Raw genomic sequence first — 17,597 nt, 5'->3', positions numbered from 1 at the left:
AAACCTGGAAAAGAATAAGTCCCGCCCGGCCGCCACCCAGGCACTCTCCTACCTATCCGAACCCACCCCTAGTCTTCTTTCCCAACATGCAACCATAAACTCATCCACCAGATCTGAGGTCTACCTGAGCCAATTGCGTGGGGCCCCAAGGAACCGAGGGAAAAACGCGCTTGGAGTTCACAAAGACCTGGCCCGATAGGAGCTCCGAAACCAGTATTGAGGGATTGAGAGTTGCTGGTGGAGGTACTGATACAGAGCCGTTGGCTAGTTCGGTAGTACATGACGTTGCAGGGTTTAGAAGGGGAGTGCCCGGGCTGGCAGGAGGTCTCTGGTGGTCGCTAGCATGGGGGTTGCTGGGTGTGACGGGTTGAGGATCTCGCTCTGTGGGAAGTGCGCAAAGCCTGCGACTTCCTGTATGACTCACGATCGAGATTCCGATTGTGGTGTGTTGTCCAGGAGCGCTGCTCCAACGGCAAACATTTTGTTGGTGAAGATGTGCATTGGTCAGGGAGCTTCCTATGCATGGTGACTTGCCGAAGGCAGGATAAGACATTAAGATAGTGACCACTTACCCTACGATGCTCCTTGGTTACAGCCTTGGCCTAAGGATTTGCAGTCCTAGTTGCGACTTTGTACTGCAACCGTTATCGTCAACAAAACGCGATGGGGCCGAGCGGGCCACAAGGGTTTACGTCGCATGTCAGCATGAGCTCATATTGATATACGTCAAAAGGTAACGCTTTTCCAGAAAGGTACTGAGGATGTCTTTACCAGCAGCGATGCACACGGAACCGGGTCTTGAGGAAGCAACAAGTACATAACACTTTAATGTTACAATTATAGTTAACTACGTACTTTTGGCTAGTTTTAACCCTTGTCCCAAGGGGGCCGTCCCTCTTTGCAGCGCGACTATTTAGGAGCCCCTGACCGAATTGCGAGTCGCTGAAGGAGAAAATGGTCAAAACAAAGGGTGGCAGGCTGCTCAACCCTGCGGATGCGTTCCGCAAGGAGCAGCGGAAGAAGGAGGTGGCACGGAACAAAATGGAGCGCAAGTTCATCCGTGAGGGAGCAAGGCTAAGGTCAGATCCTGACACGCTAAAGAAGGAGCTTCAGGAGCTGATTGATATGGAGGAGAACGGCACGCTCCCCAAGAATCTCAAGCTGAAGAAGAAAGCGCTGCAGGAGGCCTACGACCAGGCCATCAAGCGAAAAAAAGTGCGATGGGTATTGTAGGGAACGCTGGTGCCGTCGTGCTCTGGGAGCAATACGGAATTGGGCCAAAACAGAAACCCTTGCCCGGCCCGGCCCATTTTTTACGCCATGCTTCACCTCTTCGTAGACACCCGAAGCGCTTTCGTTTAACCCCCCCTGCCTACTGGACATCCCCTTCCTAGTCCCCATTTCTTCTTTCTCGATGCCCGACTTAATCCCTTACCAGGAGGAGGAGCTCAAAGCAAAGATAGGTGGGCCCCAGCTAGCAGCCCCCGGCGCGGCGGGGCCTGTGATGCTCCGGCCGCAGGACTCTCCCTACTATCACCCCACCCTCAACCCCACGGGCGCGCCGCCGCCTGGCAAGGGCGTCGTGCCCGCCGTGCCAGCGAAAGCCCCTGCCGGGCCAGCAATCCCCGTGCCCAAGGCGCCACCGCTACCGTCAGGGCCGAAGCCGACGATGCCGCCTCCGCCAGCGGCGCCGCCGCTGCCCAAAGGCCCTGCACCGGGGGCGCCGTCCGCGGAGCCGCTGCCGCCGCCGGATGAACCGCCGCCGCCGGTGCTGCCACCGCCGGACCATCCGCCACCGGGATACAAGCTGCCACCGCCGCCGATGCTACCGCCACCGTTGATGGCGGGCGGGCGCCTACCACCGCCGCCGGGACCTCCGCCGCCCGCCTTGGCAGCAGCGGCCGCAGCTGCAGCGGCCGCGGCTGCGGCAGCAGCGGAGAGCGCACAGCCCCCTGCTCCCGGTGCGTGTATATCTGTGTGCCTGTATGTATCCCGTTCGTTTCACATGCATGTTCTGGGGGTTGATGGAGACGAAGCTCCTAGCGGGGTAACGTGTTCCAACCAGTCAGGTACGTGGACCTACGGGATCGCAGATTGGATGCTGCACGACGACCGCGCCGAGAGAGGAGCGGTCATCGTCATGGCGCGAACAGTCTACAAAACCCCACTACTGGCACTTTTCCGATGATTGCCTTCCGTCTGTTAGCTACTGGCGGCAGCAGCAGCTGTGGCGGCGTCGCTGCGCCAGGCTGGGGGAAATGTTGGCGCATGGGCCCTTGTTGTCTGCTGGCTATCCTCCCCTCTGGTGACACTGTGCTGACCTGGTTACCCCTGACCGTGAATGAGGACGGCCCCCAGGTCGCCCGGGCGTCATCGATCTTTTCAGTTGATGTCCGCTGAGTCCGCGAATCATGGCTGAAGCATAGCGACACAGCACACCAACGACCTGTGCTGCGTACATGCCGCGCCTCACGCCCAACCCGCCCGCGCCCCACAGGCACGGAAGACGATGCGCCGCCCGGCGTTGGGCCAGGGTCAGCGGCAGCTGCGGCGGCAGCAGCAGCAGCAGCAGCAGCGGCGGCGGCGGGAGGCCGACCGGGGCCTCCCGGGCCGCCTGGATCTGGGATGCCGTTGCCGCCGCCACCGGGGCCGCCCCCGGGGCCTCCGCCCGGGTTACCGCCCCCGCCGCCTCTGGGAGGACCGCCGTTGCCGCCACCGCCGGGGCCGCCGCCGGGTGTACCGCCACCGCCCCACATGTTCCCGCCGCCGCCGCCCATGCCGCCGCCGCCACCACCGGGGATGCCGCTCCCAAGTGAGTCAGCGCATCCTCTCCGTGCACTTCCCTCTTCTGCACGTCGCTGGACTGTACCACCTGAACTGCACCCATGACGACGGCAGCAGCACCGAGTCAGCATAGCGCCCTGTTTATTCACATCCCCTCACAACCCCCCCTCTCCTCACGCCCCCTCCTGCAGGTGGCCCCGCGCAGTACTCGGCCCCTGCTGCGCTCGCTCCGGCTGCCGCCGCGGGCCGTACTGCCAAGGACGGCGCTGCCGCCGCCGCCACCATCTCAGCCGCCTCCACAGTGGCCAAGCGGGTGCCTGCCACCCAGGATAAGCAGCTGCTGTCCTTGGTGGGTGTGAGGGAGCGTGAGGGTAGTCGGGTTGGCACTGGTAGTGGTAGTGGCATCTAACAAGAGGGGTAAGGTGAAGACCTGAATAAATCCAGAGTCTCTCAACGGTCCCAAATCCATTATATGTCATTCATGTTCGTGTATCCATACCCCAAACTCAAGTATGCATGCTTGTGTGTGTTTGTGATGTCGCTCCATTGCCCGCAGGTCCCGGCTTCGCTCCGGATTCGGAGAGAAGATTCGGCACCCAAGCCCAAGCGGTCGGCGCTGGGGGCAGGGGGAGCTGGCGGTCGCGCGGATGCGGGCTCTGGGTTTGGCCTGGCGCCACAGCCGGCGACAGCCGGCGGGGCAGCGGGTGCTGGCGGACGGGGGCCAGGCGGCGATGCCGGGCCGGCATCCGCCGACCAGAAGTACCTGGACTTCCTGGCGAGCGTGGCTGACCTGGGCGCTTTTGACTGAATCTAATTGGGGCTGCTCGGGCGGAAGGGTTGCTGATGAAGCGCCTGCATGAAGGATCTGCATGAAACTCCCTGTTTAGTGCTAAGGTTGTCTTCAGGGCGAGTATGAACCCCGCGTGGCATGTAGAGCGAGACAAGTAACTGGGCGTTGCAGTCGTTGATCCTGCTGGATTGAAGTTTTGACCAAAGCCAGGGCTCGGGGCGAGATATATGGCCCCTTCTTAGAGCACGGCTTCCGGGAAGCTTTTGACGACTTTTTCTGCTTTCCAAGCAGTTGGACTGGGAGTGCACAAGTACCAAGTCTTCCGGACGGGCAGCCAGCGGTTGGCGACGGCAGGTGGGGATTAATGAGGACAGGGGGATTGAACACAGGTCCACGGACGGGACCCAACCAGGCCGCTGGATGCCGCGCACAGGGTGCTAAGTCCTGACCTTTTTGTTCATCTGGTCAGACAGCTTACAGTGGGGATACTACCGTTGCGACACGATGTCGAATGGGTCGGCGGTTGGTGGCTTGCAGCTATGGCAGGAAAAGGACTGGCCCCCAAGGAACGGACTTTGGTAGCCGCCACCAGTTGGTGACAAAGGGAGGGCGGCCAGCGACCTTGCGTGGAGGGAAGCCTCTCCCGCGATGTGGAACCTGAAGCTATGCTCCTTATCAGCGCTCAGGTGGCGTGTGGCATATAATTTGGCGCGTCCTTGGCCATTTGCTTTTCCACTGAGGAAGGGTGGGGGCCCAGCGACAGGGTTCTCCTACTGTCCTTGTAAGGACATTTGCAGCTCCTCTTGTTATTCAGAGCGAGGAGAATGGATGGACAGGTACTTCTGCAAGGCGACCAGTTTGCCAACGGCGATGCATTTGACGAGTTTATGCGCAACCAGGGTTGATGACTTTCCCAATGCTGCACTCCAGCAGGCGGTTCTTTTCCCTTAGCAGAGAATCACACTTGAGAGCTGATGACATGAGAGACACGGAAATAGTTCACCACATCACACCACACACTACAGGGATAGAGATATGGGTCCCTGCAACAACCAGCACGAACTCACGGTGCGCTAGCATTTCGCCATCCTGCCGCTAATGGGCAGGCATGCTTCAATCCGGGGTCCCGAATCACAAGGCTGAAAGCAAGACCACTTCAAGCGGCAAGCGATCTTCCATTGTGTGGCATTGTTGAGGTTCCCCCCTCACACAGATCCGAGGGCGACAGAGATCCCTTTGAAATGCTCGCCGCATTGCTGAGCTGCATGGAGCAGTGTGTTTGGGAACCTTCGTAACCGATCTCCCGCCAGCGCCGCAGAAGACGTTAGTGCGGCAAGCAACGGCGATGACGGCGAGTATTTGGTAATATTTCCTGTGCTTCACTTGTGTGCGTAACAGACGTAACCACGAGCTGTTTAGGCCTTCTTACAAGGAACAACTCCCCTCGCTGCATCATCCCGCATCCAAAAAAGGGAATTCAAAAACCCCAAAGGGCCGTTCACCCGCACCTCCAACATGGCCCCCTTCCTAAGCAGGCCGTCCCTGCTTGCCTTTCCCTGCTACAGCACTTGCCGTAACCTCCTGCGCGCAGCACACACACACACACACACGCACGCACACACCTCTTCCCTCCAAACTTCTCACTTTCCTGCAGCATAACACGTCAAGTCCCTCCTCTTTCCGCACCACTACAACCACCACCACACCTCATATCACCGCCACTACAAGATCTGCAATTTATCCACCGCACCACCAAAGCACCAACCCCAGCCACGTGGGATGCAAGGCCCCACCCTCCGCGCCGAGCGCTTTGCAGCATCTGGCCCCTCCGCCGCGCACCCTGCCACCCTCCCCTTCTATCTCCACTTCCGGCCTCTCCAGTAGTGAAGTGCAAGCACAGCCCTCACCGCCGGATATAATGCATGCCCCTTTTTTCCCTTCCCTATTTGTCTTCTATCTCCGGAAGCGCTGGTTAAAAGACTGTAGCTGATTGACCGCAAGCATCATGGTCAACGAGATGCCCAGCAGCACCGTGCCAATCACAGTGGCACCAACATAGTCGTACTGCTCCAGGCACTGGAAAATCAGTACGGGAGCAATCAGATCTTTGAAGGCAAAGTTGGACGAGATGATCACGATGGACCCGAACTCGCCCAACGCGCGCGAGAACGCAAGTGCGGTACCTGTCAACAACGACGGAAAGAGAGGCGGAAAGACCACGTCCACAAAGGTTCGCCAACGCGACGCACCCAACGACCAGGCCGCTTCCTCCATCTCTCGCTGGATTTCCTGCATTACCGGCTGCATCGTGCGCACAACAAATGGGAAAGATACGAAAATCATGGCGATGACCACACCCAGGCGCGTGAAGACCACTTGGATGCCAAGCCTTTGAAGAAACTGGCCGATAAAGAACTCGTCGCCGTACACGGTGGCGAGCGTAAGGCCCGCAACGGAAGTGGGAAGCGCGAACGGCAGGTCGACGGCGGCGTCTAAAAGCTTGCGACCAGGGAACTTGTAGCGCACGAGCACCCAGGCCAGGATGAAGCCGAAGACGCAGTTGATGGCAGCAGCGATAATGGAGCAGGAGAATGTGACGTAATAGGCGTGCATGGCGACGGGCTCGGTGGCTCGGGAGATGAAGGTGGCGAGGGGAACCAGACTGGCTTTCTGGAGAAGAGCGGTAATGGGCATGATGAGCATGAAGGCCATGTAGCTGAGCATGTAGGTCCATGTAATGGGTGCGGAGAGGTTGGGCAACCGGAACCGCGCGATAGGTTGGAAGGGGTCTTTTGCGGCAGCCGCAGCAGCCGCGGCAGCAGCAGGGGAAGTGGATGCACTCCGGGGTGAGGCTGGAGGAGGGGCTGGGGACCGTGATGGTGGAGGCTGTACAGCAGCCAGGTGAGCGGTACCTGCAGGCTCCAGAGGCTGCTGACCTAGGCTAACTGAAGGTGATTGACCACCTATGAATAGAACGAAAGCCCGTAGGGAAATCCGGTCAGATTCGGTAGCACGCCTTGCACAGAAGCGCAGCATGACGCGGTACCGCTATCTCACCCGGTGGATCAAACGATGCCGTTGCCGCCGCAGTGGAAGCACAAATCAGAAGCTTTTGTCTCCGGTATCTTCCGAGCCCTAAACGGTTTTTTGGGAGCTTCTCAGTGGCATGAGGAGGTCCGCCGCCAAAACGCAACCCGCTCACCTTTCCATCCAATGTGAATACAACCGCCTCGAGCATGAACAGGCTGAAGCATAGGCTGAACGGCGAGGCTATGGCGGTGTTGGCTTAACGAGCTAGCGTAAAGATGACTTCGTAGCCTGTCCATTTCTTTCCCTAATTAACAATAATGTATGGAGTCAATATATATGCATCATCACGCAATTATGGTGCAGGTATCGTGCGCTCCCAAGTTTTGCTTCTCAACGCGTTCCAGATATTGATCAAAATGCATTTACAAGTAACATAAATGGTACCGATATTGCCTATGTAATTGAAGCAGGAGTCAATGTCGCACAATCATCGACTGGCCTGCTGTCCTGCACACGCATATCACGCTGGGTTGCACGGTGCGCGAAGTGCTGTAAAGCGCTTGATAAACTGTATGCCCTGGGCGCGATATGTATTCGCACACCAACTCTCTGTTCTTACCTTCGCCCTACCCTACATCTAACCCGGTGGGTACGACTGCGCATCCATCTTAAACATGACAGTAAAACGCAATTCCGCTTCTGTCATATGCCAGGTAATGTCCTTCCCTAGCTTTACGCAGCTCCCAACATAAGAGCCGTCAATCTTGCAATGTATATCGGGTCCAGGCCCGCTGACGCTTGCCGAACCTTGTCAGATAAAACACGCTCTTCGTTGTGCCTCCAGATCACCTAAAGTACTCCACTACTAATGCTACTTGATCACATATTATGAGCAATATACACAACAACAATGACTTTTTCTCGTGGCTGTCCGCAACCTCTGATAGTTGCTCCGCTTCCCCTCCCCACCTGCTCCCGTGCCTTGAAGAGAAGTCACACTGCAAGCCGCGCGACGCTGTGCAGAGCCCACTCGAGCCAATTCCTTCCATTAGATCCCAAGATACCCCATCATCCGGAACGCTGTCCTACGGCTCCAAACGAATGGACGTAAGTCGTCGCGACATCATATACACCTTTGCAGCCGCAGAGAGCCGTTTGAAACCTTTTTATTATGACCAAAGTCAACAACACAAAGGGATGCAAAGTTTCCAATACGGAAATGTCATTCACATGTCCCTTCTGCGTGATTTCTCTTGGACCCCGGTCTCAGGCAGCAAAACGGGGGGGGGACCCTGAGCAGCCAGAAGGGTTTTAGCGTTGCCCGGGGGAATGCGGTCCCACAAAATGGAGCTGTTACGGTTAACGTCAATATGTGGTTGACATTACGGCAAAATCCCCAGCGGGTTTCTCAGTTTGGACTCTTAGCAATACTCTACGATGGGGGTGCTTAAGTAACCAGTTAGTAGTTAGTTAGTTAGTCGGACAAAAGGGCAGAATAGGTGTCTGGGCTGGTCTGGGCTGTGCCATGGCCTTGCCTTGGCCGAAACTCCAATGATGCTATTTGCATGAATTGAATTAAAAAAAAAATAAAAATAAATAGCTGCACACCGTAGTAAGTAAGCAACTCTGCATGGCATCAAGTTCATTCCTAGCTCACGCGTGTTGGCGCCGCACGGGGCGTGCACGAGGGTGTGCCAGACTTGCAACATCGGAATCCTTCTTTCCACAACTATCCAGCAGCCCGTGTTGGATGCTGAGGAAGCTACTTTGGCCGCCAGTTAGGATGCTGCTATCTGGCCTCTTAGATTCCCTTCCAAAGTCTCTGGTTCAAACAGTGCGTGCGCTTTGACGTGGAATATTTTGGATCTACGCATGTCTTTGGGAGTTTGCTCGCGATCAGTCCTGTTCAGGCAATCGCTGCGCTCGATGCGTCTTCTTCGGTGTAACGCCGGATTGACCGCCCAACATATGGCACAAGAAATAATTTGAAAGAATGATCGATCTTCAAGAAACCGGCATGTACACAACTTAAATTACACCTTCCCGCTTAAGTCCAGCTGTCCGCTTAAGACTAAGGGCCAACAGCTAGGCTGCGCATTGCGCGACCTCGTCAGCCTGCGGGGCTGCCGGCTGGCTTCGTAAAGAAAACGTTCAAGGCCGCCATCTAAGGAACAAAAAGGACTCCAAATGGACTATAAAAAGCATTGCGACAGAGCTCTGCTGCAGGTCCGCCTCTCCTCGGATGGCGAAGTCATGCCCCTCGGCCGTACTCGATATCAAAAGACAACACTTACTTACGTCTTTGGCACGCAGTACAGCCCCCATGGGCGCGATGTCACGCGCTCATGAATCCTGATCACGCACCCCTTGGATGGCCTGCCGCTCCAGATCGCCCTGGGATTTGCGAAGAGGCCGCGACTGAGATCCGGTGCAGGACCGGCGGCGTTGCAGCCGCGGCCCCACCACCAGCTTCACACCGTCCACCCTCCACCGTCCCGTTTCTGTCCTTCCCGCCTCCGCGACTCAGTACTTTGCAAAGTATTTCAAACGGAAGCAATTCCTCTCGGAGGATGCGGCGGCGATAGATAATAATATATTCTTCAATTCGTAATCAGTAATCAAATGCAGTAATCAAGCCTTGTGAAGGGATCATAGCTACACGAGCGCCGCAGAGAAGATTTTTCATCTATTACTTGGGGCTGTCGGGACATTTCCCCCGGCTGCAAGAGCTCATAAGCTCCGTCACGTAGTTAAGGCGCTTCAGTGCACCGCCGCCGCCACCTCGCGCTTCGCAGTCCCCGCAACGAGCTCGCCGTAGCGCCTCGGTACGTTGCGACTCACATGGCCATGTGGAAGGACACCCCGTTTGGGTTGGGAGACCGAGGAAAAAAACACCAAGGATCTTGGCCATTGAGGGGGCTTTTAAGGGTTCCCGGGGCCCCATGGTTTGGGGCTATGGCGAGAAAGGGTAGGAGAGGAGGTGATGGGAGCTTGGGAAGGCTGCGTGTGTGTAAGGGTTAGCGTGTTTCGCGAGAGTCCATGTCCGATGTGTGCTTCAGGGCAGGGCAGGGCAGGGCACGGCGGGGCACGCTGTTGCCCAGGGCTGGCATACATACATACATACATACATACGCAGGCATGCGCTTACAGAGCTCCTTATCCCTGGATGTTGTGACCACATGCACGCACAGGAGCTCGGCAGCAGGCGGCAGTAGCAGCGGGCGGCAGTGGCAGCAGGTACATCTGCCGGACATTGATTCCGGCAGCAGTCAATGAGGCTGCGGGCAGGGAATCCTGACGCGCCGTACACACCAGTTCAGCGACCGTACAAGTGCCGTACGGATGAGAGTGACGGGGTTGACGGCTCTGGCGACGGCGTTGGCGACGAGAGTGGGAGCAGCAGTGCTACTGCTGGCGGTGACGGAGGCAGCGGTGGTGGCGGCGAGGTTGGTATCGAAATCCAGGGCAGCAGCCTGAGCAACAGCGATGGCGGACGGGGCGACCTAGGCGCCAGGCCGCGGGCGCGGGCAGCTGTCGGCGCATTCCCCTCATCGGGTGGTGCCGCCAGCGGGGCCGGCAGTGCCCATCACGGCGTCGACATTCCATGCAAATGCGACGACGACGTAACGCCCGCGAACCCCACTGCACCGCTATGCACGGGTAAGGATGAGAGAGAGAGAGAGAGAGAGAGAGAGAGAAGGGCCCGGAGGAAGCCAACCGGGATCGGATCGACCAAACCGAAGGTCAACTGATATCTTTCCTGGGCAGACACATCACCGTAGTCTGTTTGTACGACTGAATTATACGGTAATAAGAGACAATTTTGTCTGTTGTTCAGGAGCCATTTTCAGCCCGCGAATGATGGCAGTTATGGAGCAACGGCGAACCACACTCCGGCCATGACCATTACCAGTGCGTTTTCCCGTCGTAGGCCTGGGTATGTTTTAGACTCTGCATCAACAAAAGCCCTGGGTACTGTGTGTGCCGCCGGCTTTCCCTAGGCGCCTGTTCGGTTCATGGACGGTTGTCCGTTGTGGGGGTTGAAGGTGGCGGCAACGGTATTGGCGGCGATGCACCTGCCGTCGAGGACCTGGACATCAGTAGCGGTAATGGGGTTGGCAGCAGCCACCGCGCCACAACCGCTGGAGGTAGTCCTAAAGACGGCGGCGGCTGCGATGCCGACGGTGGCAGCGACCCCTGCAGTAGCCATTCAAACCTCCCGAGGGTTAGCAGCCAACATGTATCGCCCTTGCTACAGCCGGCAGTCGCAGCTACAGCATTCCAAACAGCTGCGGTGGCGGCGCTGCCGCCGGCTGCAGCCGCCTTCACGGAGCAGCAGCCAGCGCCGCCAGCAGCTCCAGCGGCATCTGGTGGGACTCGTTCGTCTGGAAATACAACGTTGCACGCTACCTTGACCATCCTGCCCTGCGGCCCCCAGCCCTGCGGCCCCCAGCGGGCGACGGCTGCCGCGGGCGGTACAGCCAATACAACGACCTCAACTGTTAAGACCGCCGTACCGTCGTACCCCAGTATCATACATGATAAAGGCGTGGCCGCCGTGCCAGCCACTACCACCGCGTCCGCCACCATCAGAGCGGCGCTCGGGCCGCCGCCGCCGGCGCCGCCGCCGGGCCTGGAAGCTACTGCCACCGCCACAGCAACTGCTACAGCCACCGTCAACGCTGCTGTCCCACGTGACAGCACGGCGTCATCGACGAGGTGCCCCCATGGAACTCCAGCTCCACCCAACGTGACTCAACGGCTCACGCTCACGTTCCGGGAGTGGTGTACGGCTGCTGGGGCCGCCACAGACGCCGCTGCACCCATGCAGCAGCAGCAGCAGCAGCAGCACTTCGGCCAACAACAGCAGTCGAAGGCATCTTGGCGGCGTACGGCAGGCTTATCCCGAGCTCATCACCGCGCCCTGCCACTCTGCACCTTGCCTCACCGCCGTTTCAACACGCCCTTCCGCAGCGGCGCGGAAGGATGCGACGAGGGGCGCTACAGCCGTTTGCCCTGGGCATTTCATGGCGTGCGCCAGGGCTGCTGGCTGGCGGCTACAGCCATAGTGGCGATGCTGCCGCTGTTACTAGTGGCGCTTCTGCTGATGCGTGGGTCCCTGCCGGACTTGCGTGGAGCCGGCGGTGTTGGCCGCGGCGGCAGCGACACAGCGTCAGCCGGCGGCGCCGCCGGCTACAGGAGCAGGGCCGTTGCTGCAGAGGTTGTAGCCGCTGGCGGCTGGGCCCCGGTTTGGGGCGGCAGCGGCAGCGGCGGGGGCGGCAGCGCGGAGGCGGGTGACGGTAGTAACAGCCGTAGTGCCGTGCTGGCGGCGCCGTCACTGGAGCTCGCCACAGCGCCAGGCCCTCCGCCAACGCCGGCGATAGCAAAGCCATGGCTGCGTGTGGTGATGGCCGATTTCCGCTTGCCCGCGGTGCCACTGCAATTCGCCTTGGACCTGGCGAGATGGAGGCACCTTCCGCTCACCCTCCCGCCGCTGCTGCCGCCTTCGATGTCCTCGGCCGCTCCGGCGCCGCATCCCCATCCGCTGTCGACATCGCCACGGCCAGGCGGCGCTCGTCACAGCCTCGCCGTCGAGGGCCGCACCAACACGGGTTTATGGGGCTGCCCCCGACAGGGGCGACGAGTGCGGGTGCTTATGGCCGTTATCTCGCGGTGCTGCGACGCCGAGGTGGGTCTGCTTGCTAAGAAAACCTTACTCGCTTGATAAAAAAATCTCTTGCTTGTCGCAACAACCGTTTGGGCAATCCTCTCTTTTTGTTGTTGCGTAGCTTGTGAACTGAACTAATAGAAATATAAATTTGTAATAAATACTGTAGTACTGTACGGCAAGCCCCCCGTTTGAATCTTTCGCCCTCCGTGTGCCTCGTTGCCTCCGCTATCGCTGGCGCGCACCCCATGTACACCCGTAACCCTGATTGCAATATCCGTTTGTACACATGCCCCGCCAATCAACATAGAGCAAACTAATTTTACCCTAGGCCAACAGCCGGAAAAACGACCGGCCCACCGGGCACCTGCGCACAACCGCGTGGTGCACGTGTATGAAAACACACACTGCGACGTGATGGATTCCTTTTGTTGCACTTTTCGCTTGGTAAACCCCTTGAATTCCCGAAGTCCTCCGCCAAGCGCAGCTCCATTCGGGAATCTTGGGGGGCCCAACTTCGGTCGTACTTGTACGACTGCATGGACCTGGTGTTCGTACTTGCGCAGCCGCCGCCGCACCAGGCGCGGCAGGCAGCAGCGGTGCTGCAGCAAGAGGTGGCAGCGGTGGCGGCTTCCGCCAGTGTCGTACCTCGCCGCAGTGGCAGCGGCGGCGACGGTGGTGGAGGAGGTAACTCGCTTGGCCTGAACGGTGACATTGTCTTCGTCCCCGGACTGGTGGGTTAGGTACGAAATCCCACTCTTCGTTGCACCCACCATCACCATCACCGTCGCCGCAATGCTTGCTCCGTTTACCAGTGACCTCCCCCTTGCATGACGAGCCCCTCCCTGCACCTTCTCGCACATCTTTCTGTTGGCCCGTCCAGTCGTTCCCCAGCGTAGCGCTACAGTAGCCGCGTCGTGTTCTCCTTTGCTCCCCTCCGTCACCTCCCTCGGCCCTGCAGGACACGTATCGCAATCTGCCCAGCAAGACGCTGCGCATGGTGCAACTGGCCCTGAGCAGGTGCGAACGTGCAATGTGAAAGAGCGGAACAGTCCACAATTCCCAAACATTAAGCTAAGCAAGGTTGATGGAGGTGGCTCATTTCGCATGCAACCGACGGCATAGGGTTAGTTGGGTTAGTTGCCCGTGTGCCTGGTAAATCATGACGAGAAACATTACGGGAGCTGTGGCCGCCTGATACATAGGAAACTATGTATAAAACGATAGATACAACGATGAATTGTTGCCATTGATAGTTGAACGACTAACGATGGGCACCCGATTGTGTAACACGGGTTAGGGGCAACTTAGGTGAGTGGTGCACATTACCTCGACTGCCCATCCCTCGGCTTTACTTGCATGTCCGCAAGGTTCAAATGAGAAAGGTCCCCACCTGCCCTAATACTCCCACCACCACCACCCCGCGCTGCTCAGCCCCCTGCACTATACGCACATCGTCAAGTGCGATGATGACGTGTTTGTACGGCCGCACCGGCTGCTGTACGATGTCATACTGACGCCGCCCGCGGAGTGGCCCAAGGACGACGGCAGCTCCGAAACCGCGCCGGAGCTCCAAGATGACGATACCAGCAGCAGCAGTAGCAGGAGCAGCCGCAGCAGCAGCAGCAGAAGAGACAACGGTCCTCTGGCTGATGGCCAGATGGCGATGCACGCAAGCAGCGAGCTGTCCAACATCAGCAACGACGCTGGCAGCAATGGTGACATCCTTGGTGGCCGAGGCAGTAGCAGCAGTAGCAGCAGTAGCGGCAGTAGCGGCAGTAGCGGCAGTAGCGGCAGTAGCAGCAGTAGCAGCAGTAGCGGCAGTAGCGGTAGTAGCGGTAGTAGCGGTAGTAGCGGTAGTAGCGGTAGTAGCGGTAGCAACAACAACAGCGTTAAAAGGCGTGGTATCAAGTCAGGACAGGACCAGGAGGGCAAGGAGAAGCTTGGGGGCTTGGAGGCGCGGAAAGAGCGGGCGGAGGCGGAAGTCAGACCCCGGGCTCTGGCCAAGGCGGCCGCGGTCGCTGCTGCTGCTGAGGGGGAGGAGGCGGAGGTGGAGGTGGAAGTGGAGGATGGGGAGGGGAAGGGGAAGGAGGAGGCGGCAGAGGTGGAAGTGGAGATCGAGGAGGGGCTCTTCTGCGGCGGCGTATCCGGCTGGTTCTCGCACGCGGATGACGGCTTTCGACCCATCCGGGATCCGTTGTCAAAGTAAGACAGGGGGGGAGATCGGCAAGAAAAAGATTGTGCGGTCCGGAGGCCATCAGGCCATGGGGTTTACACAATGTCGCAAGCGTGACGGCAAACGATGATTGCAATCGACCAGCCGGCCAACGGACCACCTTGAGTTCTGTGTCATCGCGCCTCCTGGGTGAAGGCACTCTTCCCATCGGGGCCATCAACCCATAGGCTGCTGACCCATGGGTCGTGTGATGACCCAAAGGCCACTTTCTAACCCAGGGGTCCCTGCTGACCCTTGGGTCGCTTTTTGAACGGGGTCATTTGCTAAATCATGATCATCGCCTAACCCACGGTTCATTAAAACCTTTGGCTGCTGGTCCGGGCATGACCACCCGGGTGAACCATAGGCTCAACGCACGGGTCACAGCTCAACATGTGCCGAAACCCACGGGCCACCACGCCTCCGACGCCGAGGACCCGGGTCGCTGACGTCATGTGGGGGTGATGTCGCGGTCCAGTCAGACTCTATACCCTTTCTTCCAAAGCCTCATCCAACACCCTTGTCCCATTCCCACCGCCCAACTCATGCCGTACAATACAGGTGGTATTTGTCCCCCGAGGAGCTGTCTGACCATGAGGCACCCCTAGGGGCGCCGTACCCAGTTGGTTGGATGTACGTCATGTCACGTGATGTGGCAGGACGTGCTCTAGGTGAGGAAGAGTGGGACTGCGGGTTTCGGGGTCATGAGTGGCATTTGTTGGCAAGTTGTTACTTGTTCTCTTCCCCTTCACCCCTTTCTCATCGTCCCGGTTTCGTTAATTCCGTTTCTTTCCCCCCTTACCTCGGTTATTGGGCACCCCGCTGCAGCCAAGGCGGTGCACTACAGCCGTCAGCCCTCCGCAGCCCCCCGCTGGTGGGGCAAACTGCCGTGGGAGGACGTGACGCTGGGGGCGCTGCTGTGGGTATGTACGACACGGTCAAGATGCGTGTGTGCATTGCCGTACTAAGGCCCATCGGGGCATGTGTGGGCAGGCGAGCGGGCGGGCGGACGCGCATTTCTACGGTTTTTGCAATGCAGCGCTCATTCACCTTAGTTCCTAGCATTATCACCAGTGTAATTGTCACCAGTATGAGCCACCTGTTGGTGAGGGCTCGATCGGAGGGGACCTTTGGCAGATCCGAAGAACCACGGCCCCGCCCAGATATGGGCTGCGGCCTCCTCAAGAAGGACCTTGCATGCAGGACGATTCGCGTTTTTGCCTCTGTATGCGCGTGCATGGAACCCGGCTACCGCCCCCCAATAACGGGCTGGCTCCATGACTCTCTCCGGCCTTCAGATGCGTCTGTGCTGCCACCTGTGTCGATTTCCCTCACCGCCTGCCCGCCACTCGCAGCCCTTTTGCATCCACTTCCGGTCTTGCCTTGTGTACGGGCGCAGGGGGAGGTACCGCTCCGAAACCACCCCGGCTTCAAGCACCCTTTCATGGGCTGTGGCGATGACACCGTGGTGGGTAGGAGTGAGACAAGTTTTGAGTGAGGTTGCTGAGGAAGAAAGTAGGAGTGGCTCCAAAAAGTGAGAAGAAAAGTGACTCTGGAATTCGCAACCCTTCCTTTCCTGCCCGCACCACACGCGCTCCTAGTCGGTGCATCCCCTATCCTCACAAATCATTTTCGTCCTCTTCCCCTATTTGCCGAAACCCCATAACCCTCACCAGCCTGATTTCACTGCCACTCAACCTTGCGTGTTTTGCACCCTTGTCAAGGTCCGTCATTCCCCCTGTACGGCAATAAACCCTGTAAACCCCTCCTGAATCCCCACCCACAAGCCCAGGCCAAGCATTTGGACAATCTAGCCCCCCAGCTTCAGCGCCCACTTGCCTCCCTGGAGCGTTCTGGCTCGTGGGGCCGCCCTGGAGCCGTAGATTGCACGCAGGGCGCCTTCCAGGTGAGGTGTATAGCAATCACCAACATGAACCAACAAAACTACCAACGGCTAACCACCAATAAACCAAGCTGTGTGTTATGTCGGACATCATGCGCCTCCCCGCCTTCGGAGTGCCTCTCTGCTTAACCACTACCCCAACGCCGCATCTGCCTCCACCTCCACACCCATGAGTTGTGTTCGGGAGCCTTCGCCCGCACCTGTCCTGACGCAACCCGTTTTACCGCAGGGCTCTGCGACCGGGCCACGAGCTAACATTCGCTGGCCCCGCCGTTGGACGTAACTGCCCTTTTTGGGGGACAGTTTTCCTTCTGACTTTTGGATGTAATTTCCCCCCCACCCTTACCGTCTGGTACACTCTTTGTTGCCCTGGCAGCAGCTTCACTCGTTCGTGATTCGTCTTTTCCACCCTTACCGTCTGATACACTCTTTGCCCTGGCAGCAGCTTCACTCGTTCGTGGTTCGTCTTCCCCACCCTTACCGTCTCAGGCCGGCAATTTTACGGACTGGCGGCGCTGGAGAAACGAGCAACCTGATGTGGCTGTGACGGGCAGGATCTGAGGGGGCGAGGGCGGGGGCAGGGGCTTAGCCCGCGGGGAGAGTGCAGCGGCTGCTTCCCCGGCCCCGTGTACGTGGAAACGAGGGACTGCGGAAGTGCCGGGAAGGAGCATCCGCTTTTGTCGGCCGCTTACGGAAATGTATGTGTGCGTGTGTGTGTGTGTGGTGGTGGTGGGGAGTTTGATAGCTGGCGGGCGGGCGAGGTGCGGCATCCTGTATTAGCTGCATGTTGAATGGTGGATGGGTGGATGGGCACTGGTCTCTGGAGAGTGGCAAAGATGGACACAAACGAGGCGGCGGTAGAGGTGGACAGAGGAACCCTCAAAAGCAGCAGGGTAAAGCGGCAGGGGAAGACAGCGGGGTGCAGCGCAGGGGAGGCTGGAGCGGGCCGGGCAAGGCGAGCGGGCCGGAAGGCATGTGAAGCCAAGCGAGGTGCAACAGCGGCACGCAAGGTGGTATTCAAAGATGCTCGTACAGGGGCTCGAACTCCGGGCGGCGCCGAAACTGTGAAAGGTTCTATTTCCGACGGTCCGGATGGTAATGGGATAATAGATCGCCGGAGCCCGACCCTGCCGACACGGCTTTCCCCAGGATTTGTTGCACAGTATGTAATATCGCGTGGTGTGGCATGGTACTACGGCATGGCGTC

At 58.6% G+C, this 17,597-nt stretch overlaps 3 protein-coding genes across 3 annotated transcripts; 2 read left to right on the top strand and 1 right to left on the bottom strand.

The window, feature by feature from the left end:
* Positions 1-728: 728 nt before the first annotated feature.
* Positions 729-4,367, top strand: VOLCADRAFT_75104 (uncharacterized protein; the record flags this gene model as incomplete). Its single annotated transcript, XM_002951741.1, has 3 exons — positions 729-1,215; positions 1,439-1,706; positions 4,326-4,367. Coding segments are annotated over exons 1-3 (570 nt in total), but the record flags the coding sequence as incomplete, so codon positions are not given.
* A 1,187-nt stretch (positions 4,368-5,554) lies between these two features.
* VOLCADRAFT_43808 (uncharacterized protein) lies at positions 5,555-6,710 on the bottom strand (the record flags this gene model as incomplete). Its single annotated transcript, XM_002951645.1, has 2 exons — positions 5,555-6,537; positions 6,614-6,710. Coding segments are annotated over 2 exons (1,080 nt in total), but the record flags the coding sequence as incomplete, so codon positions are not given.
* A 482-nt stretch (positions 6,711-7,192) lies between these two features.
* On the top strand, positions 7,193-16,951 carry VOLCADRAFT_92288 (uncharacterized protein; the record flags this gene model as incomplete). Its single annotated transcript, XM_002951740.1, has 15 exons — positions 7,193-7,249; positions 7,593-7,711; positions 9,400-9,429; positions 9,796-9,841; positions 9,925-10,264; positions 10,651-12,293; positions 12,743-13,006; positions 13,234-13,292; positions 14,172-14,477; positions 15,049-15,158; positions 15,316-15,410; positions 15,887-15,955; positions 16,164-16,211; positions 16,280-16,393; positions 16,880-16,951. The coding sequence occupies 15 exons, from the start codon at positions 7,193-7,195 to the stop codon at positions 16,949-16,951; spliced, it is 3,372 nt and encodes a 1,123-aa protein (XP_002951786.1).
* Between the last annotated feature and the right edge of the window lie 646 nt (positions 16,952-17,597).

Source organism: Volvox carteri (assembly GCF_000143455.1).
Source record: "Volvox carteri f. nagariensis unplaced genomic scaffold VOLCAscaffold_25, whole genome shotgun sequence".
Classification (NCBI taxonomy): Eukaryota; Viridiplantae; Chlorophyta; class Chlorophyceae; order Chlamydomonadales; family Volvocaceae; genus Volvox; species Volvox carteri.
Note: the sequence above shows the minus strand (reverse complement) of the source record. Positions and strands in the feature narration are given on the sequence as shown.